The 15,258-nt window shown below is 43.6% G+C and overlaps 1 protein-coding gene across 1 annotated transcript; it reads right to left on the reverse strand.

Annotated features, from left to right (window-relative positions):
- Window positions 1-2,231: 2,231 nt before the first annotated feature.
- On the reverse strand, window positions 2,232-12,026 carry RBP4 (retinol binding protein 4). Its single transcript, XM_083149365.1, has 6 exons — window positions 11,870-12,026; window positions 11,456-11,605; window positions 8,525-8,661; window positions 6,930-7,033; window positions 3,714-3,926; window positions 2,232-2,525 (listed from the first exon to the last, which is right to left on the reverse strand). Exons 2-6 carry the CDS (start codon window positions 11,579-11,581, stop codon window positions 2,512-2,514), a joined length of 594 nt encoding a protein of 197 aa, XP_083005491.1. The 5' UTR covers window positions 11,582-11,605; window positions 11,870-12,026; the 3' UTR covers window positions 2,232-2,511.
- Window positions 12,027-15,258: the final 3,232 nt, after the last annotated feature.

Genomic DNA, 15,258 nt, shown 5'->3' on the forward strand with positions numbered 1-15,258 from the left:
TCATGCATTAAGAGGAAAGTCTAGGAGCAGAGCATTGTGTCCCTCCTGGGAGGGTAATGTTGGGAGGTGATGGGGGTGCGGCAACGCTCACCTGGCTCGTCAAGGGATGCAGGCTGTACACTTCATACTTGCCTACTTTTTAAAACTAGATTCAGGGAGATTGTAGTTGGTAGTAAAATTTTGCACAGCGCTCCATTGAGTGGGCATGTCATGCTCCACCCAAAGGGCGTGTCTAGATCCATATATAGAGAGATTGTGAAAAGAGATTGTGAACGTGGCACCTAGAAGCGTGGGTGTGTACTGCTACATCTGAGGGGACTCTTTTAAAATGACTTATATCCAAATGTAAATGAGCCCCAAAGCAGTTAGTAAGAGCTACTATACTTGCTAAAGTGCTGGAAAATGGTGCTGATGATTCACTGTAAATATATCTATCTCTCATTCCTTTTTTCCTCAAAAATGTAACCGTGTAATGTGGGCTAGGTGACATGAGGGAGATTGGTAGACTAATGAGGGAGAGAGGGAGATTGCTGTTATTTCAGGGAGTCTCCTGCAGCATGCAGTAGGGTAGGCAACTATCAGTAGCGCATGCTGAAAGCTGAGGGTCCCCTCTTTCCATGGGTACAAGAATTTTAAAAATCCGCCCTGGGGAACCGGAGATATCTGACTTCAAAGCAGTGGTCCCCATCCAAGCCTTTTAATTGCTCTTCCCAGTCAGATATTTCAGGTTCTGTCTGACTAAGAGTTTTTCTGATGGTATATTCCAAAATCTGGGACTCTCCCCCTTTGATGGACACTAGTAGCTTGTCTCTACTGTTCCCATAACCTGAGATATCAGCCTTCCAGCAGCTGGTTACTGCTCCAGCTCCACACACCTGGTATGTAGTTTTATATTCTCATTGGCAGATTGCTCTACCTCCTGAACTCTGATCCCCTAGTCCCCAGTAGCATTTGGTAGGTGGGATTCTCTAGTTATTAATTCCATTCCAAAAGCTAAGAAATCTAGTTCCGGGAACTGGAGATATCTGCAGTCAAGCAAGCTGTCCTCCCACCAGAAAATTATGAATAATAAGCCCACTCCACTATACACCCCTCCTCTGCGTATTAAACATCCTCTACCACCCTGGAAGTTATGTATCAGGGCCCCTTCATTCAGCCCAATGCCCCCTTCTCCCACCTCATCTCACACCATCTGTTCAGTAAAAGGGTAATTAGTGAAAATTACTGATCCAGGCCCTACATTCTGAACGGTTGATATAATACCCCCTACCACCCGTGGGACATCAAAGCTTCCGCTCTTAGCACCCCCCCACCCCTACCGCTGGAGGATCGGTAGGGGCCCCAATACATTGCTATGCCCAGGGGTCTACACTGCTGTTATGAATGTGTGTATATATATATATATATATATTGGGCAGCACGGATGGTGTAATGGTTAGCATTACTGCCTCACAGCGCTGAGGTCATGGGTTCAATCCCCACCATGGCCCTAACTGTGCAGAGTTTGTATATTCTCCCCGTGCCTGCGTGGGTTTCCTCCGGGTACTCCGGTTTCCTCCCACATTCCAAAAATATACAGGTAGGTTAATTGGCTCCCAACAAAATTAACCCTAGAATGTCTGCGTGTGCGTGTACATGTGGTAGGGAATATAGATTGTAAGCTCCACTGGGGCAGGGACTGATGTGAATGTTCAAAAATGATCTCTGTACAGCGCTGCGTAATCTGTGTGCGCTATATAAGAAACTGTTAATAATAATAATAATAATATACATTTTGTCTATCTATAATACTTTAACTGACCTGGCATCTACTGGGTCACCTAAGTGCCCATCTCTGTGCTTTGCTCCGCCCCTCTCTGGAAACCCCCTTCTGAAAATCCTGCATTTGCCCCTGACTATGGTACACTTTCAGGCTACAAAGTGCCGCCCTCCAGTGGCTGGCGCCCCAGGCAAATGCCTAGAGCTGCCTAATGGTGGCGCCGGCCCTGTACACATGCGCTGTCATGAAAAAAACGCAAGGGAGCGTGTCAATCAGGATAGGGGCCTTTGCTCCCTGTTTCTGTAATGGGTCATGTTAATTCCACAAAGCAGGGATTTTCCACATCACCAGACTACACCACAGACTTCTCTTGCTTGCTGAGCTAATGTGTAAAGGTAAAAGCATGCTGCTAATGTACGTACTGTGTAAACATATTAAATCAACACAAAGTAAATGAAACCACAAATTCTGGTATCTTCACACTAGAAATGAATGTTTATTGCTTTACCCCTCAAAAAGCTAATCACAAATGTAAGGAAAATAGGTTTACAGCTTACTTCTGAAGTGCTACAAATATATATAATTAAACATAGTATAAAATATGTACATTAATAGTGCTATATTCATTCCATTACCATTTATTGAATTTATTTAATTAGCAAAAAATAAAATGCTGAGGGGGTTGTGATTGATCTTCTTGTAAACCCGAAATCATCAATCTTCTTGGTGAAATAAACAATATTGTGTGGGGTTTAGCCGCAGAATCCTGTAATAAGACCAGATGAGCAGGTTAGTCATGGAGACCACAGGAAGTGTGGTGTACATTACATAAAACATTCCCCATGAGTCTGATTTTAATGTTCTCTCGTCAAAGGGGATGGATGATGTGATTTGCAGAAAATGGTTCCATATTGTCCCTGCTGTTCTATGACACAACCTTCACATAGGGCATCAGCATACTCTCCAACTGTACCTTTTTGGCCGGTACAGTACAGTTTTTTATGGCCTGTACCGGCCAGGGTTTCAGGGTCACCAACTGTCCGTTGAAAGTATAGGAAGGGGGCGTGGATTTATCTATGACCACGCCCTCTTTCCACATTTGAACTGGGTTCTGCCCTTCATTTGTTGGAGGGTATGCATCAGGGGCAAAGCCACAAGTATTTGGTGCATGTACTATTATATAATCAGTGGTGTAACTAGTTACATTGCTATCCGGAAGTTAGGGCTACCCAGTAGGACCTCTAGCATCTATCTAGATGTCCAGTAGGACCTCTAGCATCTGTCTCCTCCAAGGCGGCAGACCTTTTGGAGGGACATTTTCAGCATTTTTCTTAACATGGATGGCCAGACCCATTGGAATCTGCAGAGACCATGGGCCATTGTTACTCCACTGTATACAATACTGAAAGTAAGGCACAGAGACAACTATTTTGTTGGATGTATCAATATTTATTGAAACAGCCTGTAGACTGCGGAGGCACCCTCTTTAATAATACTTATGAAGTGCCTTATTGTTGTCACTGGTTCCTAGTAAACTGGTCGGCTGCATTCTTGTGAACATTAGTATGATCCACAAAATGTCCGCCTTTGCTATGTGTAGGCCCAGGTATAGCATATTAGGGAAGCTGCGCTGCACAGTGTGGGCTTGGATTTTTGTACAACATATGTATTTGGAACTAAGCTTACCTGCCTACTGCCCAGGAAACACACTCATTTATGGGAGACCATTTTGGGACTCCCGCCACAGTAGGCCAGCCTCTTAGAGCTCACCGACTTACCCAGTGAAGGGTGGACATTGGGGTATGACCCGTTGTTCTATGACACAATCGTGGCATTGACCAGCAGGAATAGAGCCACAGAGATGGAATTTTTAGCACAACGCACCCACACCTATCACCGGGATGCCCATTAGGGTACTTTAAAGGACTGGTGGATGTGTCAAGTTAATCCTTACCAGTGTGGGCAACCTGTCTGTATTTTCTGGCCAAGCACAACTCTTCCTGTCTTCTCCTCACGATTCTTTGTATCTCTGGTGTAAGTCCTCCAGGGTGACGGGAGAAAATGAAGGAGTAATCGTCTCTACATGTGCCATCCTCGTTCTGCTCCCGGCATGAGTAGTGGATGGCATAGTTGGTATAATCGGTATCCACCACCCAGTGATTATCAACTGAAAAAACAAGAGTTCACATGTCATTTACCAATACTGATATGGCAAAAATAAGCACAGTACCACTGACTGCTCATACATTGCTCCGGCCTACCAGCGTGCTATCTTGTACAGGAGAGCATATAGGGGAGTGAAGCAGTATAAGTGGCCCATAATGACATCAATACGGCTTCTCCCCAATAACAAGCGTTCATAAATTTACCCCACAGTTTAGAAAATGACAGTTTGAGGCTGGTCATCTGGCACTTTATCTCTGTCCTTTATCCCTTTAGTACATAGACCCCATAGTGCACCTAAAGCAAATGCAATGTATCACTATTTGCTTGCTTGTTTGTTTTACATGAATGTATCTGTCACTTACAGAAAGTGGACGCATTCTCTGTGATGTCATTGGTTGGTCTATGTTATTCCTTATTGTAATACCTCCGTTGGTTTATTTCATATTTAAATATTTACTTTATCTATAAAGATTTATAGTAAAAAAATGATTGGCCAACAGGGCGCTGGGAGCAGGGGAAAGCGAATCATAGGGGATTACAAGTGTCCTAGTCTCTGTAGGCCAGGGCTTATTTTTTTTGTGACGGGACGTGCACAGGGCAGTAGAGAGCCTGGCCAGGCCCAGGTACTTTTTAGGGGGTGTGGTCTGATCATGGGAGGTGTGGCCATACACAGTGAATTTCAGAAAAAATAGCACTTTAAGCACCTCTCTGGCCACCCTGCAGCCCAGCCCACAGTGGCATGAGCTTGGAGAAGAAGAGCTTCTGCATATGCTGCTGCCAGGTAATGGGGGCCCCACTAAGCCACTCCATCAGACATGGGCCCCGGTAATTAGTACCCCCTTCCTTGCTCCCTCTGCGCCAATGGATGTGCATGGTTGAAAAGGAGCATGGGTTATGTACAGTAGATCATCAGGCTTAGTTCTTAAAAGAGATCAAGTTGAGGTGTTGCCCGTAGTAACAAATCTAGGTACTCTTTACCTAGAACGGCGCCCACGATTTTGATCTTAGGCATCGCAAGGTAAAAAATCGCGTTGGTCGCATCGCATGCGACCAAAAAAATCGCATGCGATGCGACCGACGCGATTACCGCGATTTTACATAGGACACAATGTTAAATGGCCCACAGACCCCGAATAGCCACCCTGAAGTGTGAAATGGCACCCCCAATTGTTAACGCCACCCCACGATCAACGTGAACCCGAAGCGTGGCGAGCGCAGTCGGCGTGGAGTTGAGAATAGAAAGTGTGGTGAGCGCAGCTTCACAGGTATCCGCGTCCCCTCGCGGGGCCCGCCGACGTGGATAGTGGGGGTATGAAAAGGTCGGAGGACGCGTACCGCCACCCCTCGCGGGCTTCACAGGTATCCGCGTCCCCTCGCGGGGCACGCCGACGTGGATAGTGGGGGTATGAAAAGGTCGGAGGACGCGTACAGCCACCCCTCGCGGGCTCGCTGCGCTCGCCACGCTTCGGGCTGGCGTTGATCGTGGGGTGGCGTTAACAATTGGGGGGGCCATTTCACACTTCAGGGTGGCTATTTGGGGTCTGTGGACCATTTAACATTGTTCCCTATGTAAAATCGCGGGCATCGCATCGGTCGCATCGCATGCAATTATAATGGCATGCAATGTACATGCGATGCCCGCGATGGGCGCCCTTCTAGGTAAAGAGTACCCAAATCTATTATGTATCTAATATATTCTGTACAGTAATAGCTAGAGTCAGAGGGGGGGGGGGGGGTCATACAGCAGCCCCCTCACTTGTCCTCTTTAGTAGACTTGATAAACAGGGCGCCACCACACACACACCAATACTTTCCAGATCCTTAGGAGACCGTGTCCAGGTGGCATCTTAGAACTCTTAGAACAAGAATGCCTCTCTCAGGGCCAGATGCACTAAGCTTCAAAAGTGATAAAAATGAGAGTGATAAACAGCCAGCCAATCAGCTCCTACCTGTCATTTTTCAAACACAGTCTGTGACATGGCAGGTAGGAGCTGATTGGCTGGTTGTTTATCACTCTCCATTTTATCGCTTTTGAAGCTTAGTGCATCTGGCCCTCAGAATCATCATTCATTTTGTGATGAGGTGCCCCCAGATTATGGAGCCCTTAGGCAGCTGCCTAATGGTAGAACCAGCCCTGTTGATAAATATCCCAGCAGAAAGGTACGGTAGATGTCAGGTGACCTGCTGGAAAGCCTGAACTAGAGCAGATGGATATTGTTTGATGGGGAGAGTTTCAAGGACTGCTGGAAGATGTAGTTCTCTCAGTGGGGAATACCCTACACATGGGAAGGGTGGGGGGGGGGGGGTACACACAAGCTGGGGGTCACTCACACACATACACACACACTCTCTGATACAGGGATGCTGGCTGATCGTATCAGACTGGGGCAGGAAGGGTCCACTGGGGTAATACAGCGGTAGGGTCATTTGTAGGGGTGTGGCCAGTATCTAGATGGGGCGTTGCCAGCCAGCACAGAGGTAACCATAAGAAAGTGCATGGTTTGTGGCTGGGCTTCTTGATAAATATTTATAGTAAATACTGGTAGTGCATGCATAATTATGTACCAGATTAATAACCCCAATGCACTGTGGAAAACACACATGTACAATGGGTAATTCAAGTGCACAGTCTGCCTCACTGCCCCCCCCCCCCAGAAATTGAGGCCCACCAGTAGTTTTCCCTTGCGGACTAGTTCAACTCTGGTGGCTACCATTTATAAGGCAGAACTAGGAGTTGTAAAAGATTGCCGCTTTAAACACCAGCCGAAATTGTCCAGCACCCCGCACCGCTGGCAAAGTTGGTCTCTATTATATAACCCTTGCTCTGGAAGTGTTTCTATAGACATCACGGCATCCTATTTTCAGTCCCACAGCCAGGGGCTTTTGAATTTCGCTCCTGCAATTGTATTTCCCCAATGGTGATACTTAGGATATTGTACCCGTGCATTCATTGTGACCAGACCTTGCTGCGGGGAAAAGTTGCACGATGAAATAGTTTACTTACGTCCTTTCTCAAGCATTGCCATGAGGCCATGATACTTCATCTTCATTTTAGCAGGGTCCTCTGTGTCCTGGAATGTGCCCACCATGTCAGCACACAATTCCATCCTTAAAGCAAAGCAAATACATGCAGTCAGGTGAAATCTGCAGCTACATAACCACGGATTTTTTTCATTAACAAAGTTATTTTTTTTTATTTACTTTTATTTACAAAGAAATTATAATAATGTTATTGGAATTAAGATGATAGGTCTACAGTGTCTGGGATGACAGTCAATAAGTTGACACCAAAATGTCGACATATACTAAGTCGACATTGATATTACGGGACTTGGTATAGCCATTCCGTGGCTTGGTGCATACAACCCCTGGATTGTCATCCAACTCCCAGAATCTATAGCATTGTGGGGCTTGGTACATATTTCCCATAACAACCAATTAGATTGTATCTATTATCTTCTTATAAATATATAAAAAATAGAATCTGATTGGTTGCTATGGGCAACATCTTTAATAGAACTCCCATCTTAGTAAATGTACCCCTTTTTTTCTTCTTCAAGTGAACAATGCACATGGCCTAATATCTTGAGCCATAGCCGGCCCTAGACATAGGCAAACTTGGCAAAAGCCTAGGGCATTTAAAATGCTTAGGGGCTTGGAGTTTCTACTACTAAGTCAGTAGCAATGGGAGTGCCAGTGCAGGGAACAGAGACAGTGGGGGTAGCAGGGGGTAGTAACAAAAATAGCCAGCTTCCCTGGAGGACGGCTGCACTGCTTGTAGCAGCTTCTCTTCCCATGGGCCTTTTCAAAGTCCAGCAGAATGAGCTTGCACTGTATGACTCCCTGCAGCCAGCCCAGGCTTCAATATATGCAGGGGTTTGGGTTGTAATAATGTGTGGCATTATGTGTATAAGGTCATTATTAATGTTTGACATAATGTGTACAGTGCATTACTGTGTTGCATAATGTGTATAAGGGACATTACTGTGTTGCATAATGTGTATAAAGGACACTTCTGTGTGGAACAATGTAAATAAGGAGCCATATGGTGTGTAGTAATGTGAATAAGGAGCATTGGATCCATCGGTGGAACTCTAGAACTAGGGGGCACCAACCAAAATCTTGCCTAGGGCATCAAATTTGCGAAGGACGGCTCTATCGTGAGCTACACTGAATAAATATCTGTCATAACATAGTATGAATTATTGACTTAACAAAACCTCATGTGTACAAAGGAACATATACTATGACTCTCTCTAGAGGTTTTTGCAAGTGTCAGAAAAAAATGGGCAGTTACTGAATATCTTTAAATTTCCTTTTCTCATGGAACGTTTCTTATAGTTTAAAAGCTATCACTGGAATAACTGACTGAGGTCGCGGATATTACTAGGGGCGCTTCAATGCTGCCACCTATAGGTAAACTCCACCATTGGTTGGCGTATATGCATGTGTGTGAGTGAAGTGGAGCTGCCATGAGGGTATATTCTGTATCTGTGGCAGCATTAGGCTTTCTATATATGTGTGAGAGGGAATTGGGCAGGAACATATCCTATGTGCTTTATGTTATATAGAGGCTGTGGTGAAGTAGGAGTTTCTTACTTCATGATGATGACTCTGCCTTTAGCTGTTGCTGTCATTTTTCCATTTTCATCAACATAGAAATTAGCCACTATGTTATCTATAAGAAAGAGTCCTTCTGGGTCCTTCTTTGCTACTGCATACCAGGTTCCAGCATACTGAAAAACAAAGCGCAAATGATGTACCAATTCCATGGATGTAGTAGAGACACTAAGGGCCTGATTCAGACGGGATTGCTTATCTGCAAAGTTGCAGGAGACTGGGTGTAGACAGCCGCTGTACAGACAGAAACATAACTCGCCTCGTACAAGTCTGTAAGGGAATTGCGAATGGATCGCTATTCTCTGCAAATCCATACGCAACCCACTCCATAGTATGTACAAATGTGAGTACAGTTGAACTGACTGCGAATTTGCACAACAGCACTCACAATGATCTCTGAATTAGGCCCCAAATCCAGGATTCCTCTGATTACAAAAACTATTTACCAAAATGTTGCTTAATCTGAATTACCTGACAATTTTAGTACACAACAGTCACTTATATCATCCCTGAGCCTTGCAACACCTAGTGCAGCAGTAGCAGCAGGAAAAGGAGCGTGGCTTCATGGGAGGGGGTGTGGCTTATGCTTGCTGCCTCCTGAAACAGCCCAGTGCAGTGCTGAATCCTACAAGTGCTGCATGTCATTTTACAGTGCAGTACCGGTTCCTGCCACTGAACAGGAGTCCCCATCTTACTTGTAAGGCCCCTGATATCGTCCGTAAGCTAAATTATAATTACAGATGAGGCAGCACACACAGATCCCCAAAATGCTGTCTTTGGGGGCGGAGTCCAGTGACTAAGATGTACTCTACGACCCTCAGTATCCATTTGATACAATAAATAATACAGATTAGTTATCTCTTTTTCAGACACCATGGTGGTAAACAGGAGCGAGCGGCAACTAGCCGGGAGAGATCATAAACTATTAGTCTGGGCTCCCAAGGCCAGGAGGTGTGTCCCATTGTCTTGCTGGTGTTAGGAAGGGGCCAATGAGATAGTAGGGAAGAGATAGGGGGAGGAAAAAGGGGGAAGGAAAGAGAGGAAAATAGGGAGCAGGCTCATCCCCAGGGGCATATACCCATACTTAAGGACAGGACAGGTATAGGGGGAGGATCCGAAATAGCAACAGGTGCACACAGAAAGGATTGTCCAGATGGACGAAGAAGGAGCAGCACCTATTTACAGCAGAGATTGAATAACAGGGCGCAAGTACTGCGGGCCAGCCAAAGTGTGGCGCCAGGAAGCGGAGGCACCTCAATAAAGGGGGTGCAGATCACCAAGGCCTGACGTCGGGCGGGGGGTTTGGGGCTCCAGGTCGGTTACAGTTTTCAGTTGCAAGAAGGGGTCCATGGGCCCCCCTCCAGTCGTCTTGATTCAGTTACGTTGGAGGGCTGGTGGACCGCAATGCTATCTTTGCCACCTAAGCATGTAAGATTATATTAGTAATCTGATTAATAAATGTGACCTTTAATTTGCCATAAATAAATGACTCTGTTTGGTTATTTCAGGAAAAAGGGGACCAGGTGGAAGGGGAAGGGAGGGGAACGTTTAAGGGGTTGGGTTTCTTTGTCTCCTTAAGGGTAAAAGAATGGCAGGAGCATCAGACGCTCAGAGGTTTAAAACATTGGCTGCCATGGTCAGATATTTTGAATAGTTAAGGTTGTTTAGAAATGTATTCATACTACACTCTGCCATATATCTGTAGCTCTGTCACACCAATCTGCATACAGTTCATTTACAACACAATACATTTTAAAGCCTTCACAACGGTAGTCCACAGTATGCAAATGCTGAGATTGTAGAGTTAATATAAGTTGGCATAACATTGTTATATGCTTTTGGTTTAGCTGTTGAATGAGGCATAAGATGAATAAGAGGGTGAAATGAAATATTGCTATGGTTTTTGAAAATCAAAAATAAATAATTTTATTAACAAAAACAAATCTGTGTTGTACTGGTCATCATATAATGTCTAAAGTATATTATTCCTACCAGCAGTTTTCTAAGCATAACAGAAGAAACTGCATTGCAACTTTAATAAAATACAAAACTGCATGCACAATAATATTCCTATTATAAATGGCATTATTATTATTATTATTATTATTATTATTATTATTATTACGGACAATATCTGAAACCATTATTACTTTTCAATAGAGATAGCGCTTTTTAAAATCAGCCAATTACTCCACCATTTTCATGTGTGTGTGTGTTTGGGGGGGGGGGGGGTGTCACTGTGCCATCACTCTGGTTATATATAAAGAAATTGGGTCCTGCAAAATAGCTTTCCTTGGGCCAGATGCACTAAGCTCCAAAAGTGATAAAATGGAGAGTGATAAACAACCAACCATTCAGCTCCTTCCTGACATTTTTCAAACACAGTCTGTGACATGGCAGTTAGGAGGTGATTGGCTGGCTGTTTATCACTCTCCGTTTTATCACTTTTGAAGCTTAGTACATCTGCCCCTTATAAGTTAACATAATAATGATCCTATATAATAAATGGCTAACACTGCTCCTCACCTTCTAGGGGGGGATTGAAGTGCTTTAAGCGCTGGTGGCAACTAAAGGACTCCCTGTGGAGCAATGTCAGTGTTGCTTTGTTTAGGCGCGCCCAGTCGCTGGTGCTGACATTACTTTTATTTTGTTCTGTCATTTTGACGGGCTGGTAACTAGTCTAAATCTAAAATCAGAACAGAGCGTCAGATTTATTAAGCCCGGTGAAGTGATAAAGTGGTGGGAACACACCTTCCAACTGTCATTATTCATACACCGCCTGTAACTTGGCAGTTAGCAGCTGATTGGCTGGTGCATTATCACCACTTTATCACTTCAGCCAAAAATCTGTCCCCCTTTGTTTTAAATAAGATCATTTGCAAAAGATGTATTTAGGAATGCGTTACATACCTGATATTTATCAAAGTCCGGCATTACTCGGAAGTTGTCCACCCGGCAGTCTCTTTCTAAACTGTATGACTGGGACCTCCCAAAATAGCACAGGGCAATCACTAGCCCAAATATCTTCATGTCCATCCTGACAATTGCAGTTGACCAGTTCTATAAAATGAAATAATAAAAGGAGAAAAATGAAAGGAGTGAATTGTTCAGTTCTGGCATAGCTGTAAAAGCGTTTGATAAAAATATTAAATGCGTGCTATTAATATTGAGAGCTGTGATTTTGGTAAATATCATTACGGATAAAAGAGATTTTTCTTTTTTTACAATAATGCCTGAATGTAATCATTTTGTATTATGTTTGTGCATTTCTATATTGTAAGTGAAATGTGTTGCGAATGTGTGGAGGATGAGTGATATAGTTACCGGATCAGAGGTAGATTGTCTCACAGTGTTCCGCTGCCTCCAGATGTAAGAAACACTGGAATGCCGAGTCTGGGAGGTTTATATAGAGCTCTGCAGACACGCAGTTTCGTAACACGAGCACAAGGTAAAAGACCTATGTTATAAGCATCCACTGCATCCAGTTAAAGCTGGCTAGGAGCCCACTTCAATAAACTTGCATAACATCAAAATGTGCACTTTAACCTCGACCCATCATTTGTGAAACCCCCCCCACATCAATCACGTAGTGAGAGAAAATATGACACTCTGGGTGAAATGTAATAGGATGAGATATTCAGAAAGTGAGAGATTTGGTAAGAAATCTCCAGTTTTTTTAAAGCGGCAATCATTTACACTGCAAAATCAAACTGGTTTTGCAGTGTAAATGATTACCGCTTTAAAAAAACTGGAGATTTCTTACCAAATCTCTCACTTTCTGAATCTCTCATCCTATTAAATCTCACCCTCTGTGTTCTCCAATAGAGAGGGGAGAGGGGTTTGCCAAAACAGATTTGTGCATTTAGGAGCATATGCTGTGGCTTGGAGGTTCCCCAGGTGGGCACACAAACTCCATTCATGTACAGTCCTGTTGGAGAGCTGTGTTTTATATATGTCACATTCACACAGGCAAATAAGAGGTATACGTCATTGTGTTTTTTACTTGCAGTTGCAGAATTAAATATTTTTAGGCCCCATAGCAAAAGTCCGGTCCTACCGCAGCATGCTAATATCTGGGCGGCCGTATAGGAACTGTGTGCAGGCTCCTTGTGGCACAGTGGGTCCTGCTAAACTGGTGTTCTTCCCAAAATACAGCCATTCCACCGGCTGGTCCTACCACAGAATGCTAATGTGTGGGAGGCCACATAGGAGCTTGTGTGCAGGATCACAGTGAGTCCTGCTCAACAGGCACCCCAAACACTGCCAAACATTACAGTCCAGGACTCACTGGCAGTTGGGATGCTCCCATATTTGAATTTTGGACTGTGCCGCAGTCTTACCTCTGCAACTGCCACTGGCATGGAAGTCCAGCATTTTATCTCTCCTGGAATGGGCCATGTTGGGAGGTATGATGATGTCACTGCTTAATATTGGATCAATAGGCTGCAAATTGGTACATAAACAAAATGGCTTTAAAAAATCGCTTTAAAACATGGTCCAGGATCGTCTGGAATCCGATGGCTCCTGCAAACTTGGATCCTATTACACAAACCTCCAAGACGTGGGGGTGTATTCATGAAGCAGTGAAAAAAGTGAAGGAGCGTGCCAGTGGAGAAGTTTCCAATGGCAACCAATCAACTGTACTTGATAAATGTTACTTCTATTGTTTAATGAGAGATAACCCACCCAATATGCATTTCATTCATTTTTATACAGGGGAGCCCAAGTCGAACAAAGAGTGAATTAAATATATCTAAGTCTGGTGCACTGTGGAATAATATAGATTGCAAAGACAGACTAAAGGTCCTTACACACTGCACGATTATGCCCAGCGTGTATGGACAGCGATGATCTCTATCATCGCTGGGGGTAAAAGCCGCTCAGTGCATACACACTGAGCCGCTTTCCCACTGCCCTCAAAGCCGCTCATCTTCTGGTAAGACAGCAGCGCTCACCACTCATCGCCGGGCCATACACACTTCCTGTTTTGAGCGGCTTTCAGCTGAAAGTCGCCCAGTGTGTATGGGCCTTAATACATTATATCTGATTGTTTGTCATAGAAAAGAGCATCATCAGTTTGTACTAGTAAATCATTTTTTTTCCCTCTAGAAATAGATTCATTTGAGAGAAATAAAATAGACATTTTTAACCCCTTCCTGACAGAGCTAGTTTTTGCGTTCCTGACAGAGCCATTTTTTTCAAATCTGACATGTCTCACTTAAGTGGGGATAACTTTTTTTTGCTTTTACTTATACCAGTGATTTTGAGATTGTTTTTTCGTGACACATTGTACTTCAAATTAGTGGTAAATTTGGGTCGATACAGTCTGTGTTTTTTTGTGAAAAATACCAAAATGTCGTGAAAAAATGGAAAATTTAGCGATTTGCAAAATGTTAAATTTTCTGCTTGTGAGACAAATAATCATACCACTCAAAATAGTTAATAACTAACATAGACCATATGTCTACTTTATGTTGCCATCATTATTTCAACTTCCTTTTCATTTTTTTGGACACTAGGAGGCGTAAAATATGAATAGCAAATTCTCAAATTTTCAAGAAAATTTCAAACACTGATTTTTTTAGGGACCAGTTCAGTTCTGATGTGACTTTGAGGGACTTGTATGTGAGACACCCCCATAAATGATGCCATTTCAAAAACTGCACCCCTCACAGTATTCAAAACAGCATTTTGGAAGTTTGTTAACCCTTTAGGTGTTTCACAGGAATTAAAACAAAGTGTAGGTGAAATTTCAAAATTTCATTTTTTTTTGCAGAGTTTCAATTTTAATACATTTTTCTAACGAATACAGTAGATTTTACTAGAGAAATGTGACTAAAAATTGATTCCCCCAATTCTTTTGTTTTCATAAATATCCTATATGTGGCCCTAGTGTGCACGGTGACCAAACCACAGGCTTCATAATAGAAGGAGCACCTACTTGATTTTGGAGCCTCCTTTTTATGAGATTATTTTTTAGGCACCATGTAGGTTTCTAGGCACCATAAGATGCTAAAAGTTAGGAACCCCCCCACAAGTGACCCCATTTTGCAAACTACACCCTTCAGGGAATTCATCTAGGGGTATAGTGTACATTTCAAACCCCCAGGGGTTTCACCAATTGTGGTACAACTGGGCAGTGAAAATAAAAAAAATTAATTTTTCATTTTCACAGCTCAGTTGTATCAAAATTGGTGAAACCCCGGGGGGTTTGAAATGTACACTATACCCCTTGATGAATTCCCTGAAGGGTGTAGTTTGCAAAATGGGGTCACTTGTGGGGGGGTTCCACTGTATGGGTGTTTCGGGGGTCATTCAACCAGAATCTGTGCTGCAAAATCCAAAAATCACTCCTTCCCTTCTGAGTCCTGCCATGCACCCAACTGGTATTTTTTGGTCACACATGAGGCATTGCCGCACTCGGGAGAAATTGGGGCACAGATTTTGGGGTGCTTTGTCTCCTTCATTCCTTGTGAAAATGAAAAATTTTGAGCCAGATCTGCATTTTTGTGTAAAAAAATGTAATTTTTTACACAAAAATGCAGTTCTGGCTCAAAATTTTTTATTTTCACAAGGAATGAAGGAGACAAAGCACCCCAAAATCTGTGCCCCAATTTCTCCCGAGTACGGCAATGCCTCACGTGTGACCAAAAAATACCAGTTGGGTGCATGGCAGGACTCAGAAGGGAAGGAGTGATTTTTGGTGGCGGAAT

This window comes from Crinia signifera, chromosome 6, assembly GCF_055691185.1.
Source record: "Crinia signifera chromosome 6, ASM5569118v1, whole genome shotgun sequence".
NCBI classification, from domain to species: Eukaryota; Metazoa; Chordata; class Amphibia; order Anura; family Myobatrachidae; genus Crinia; species Crinia signifera.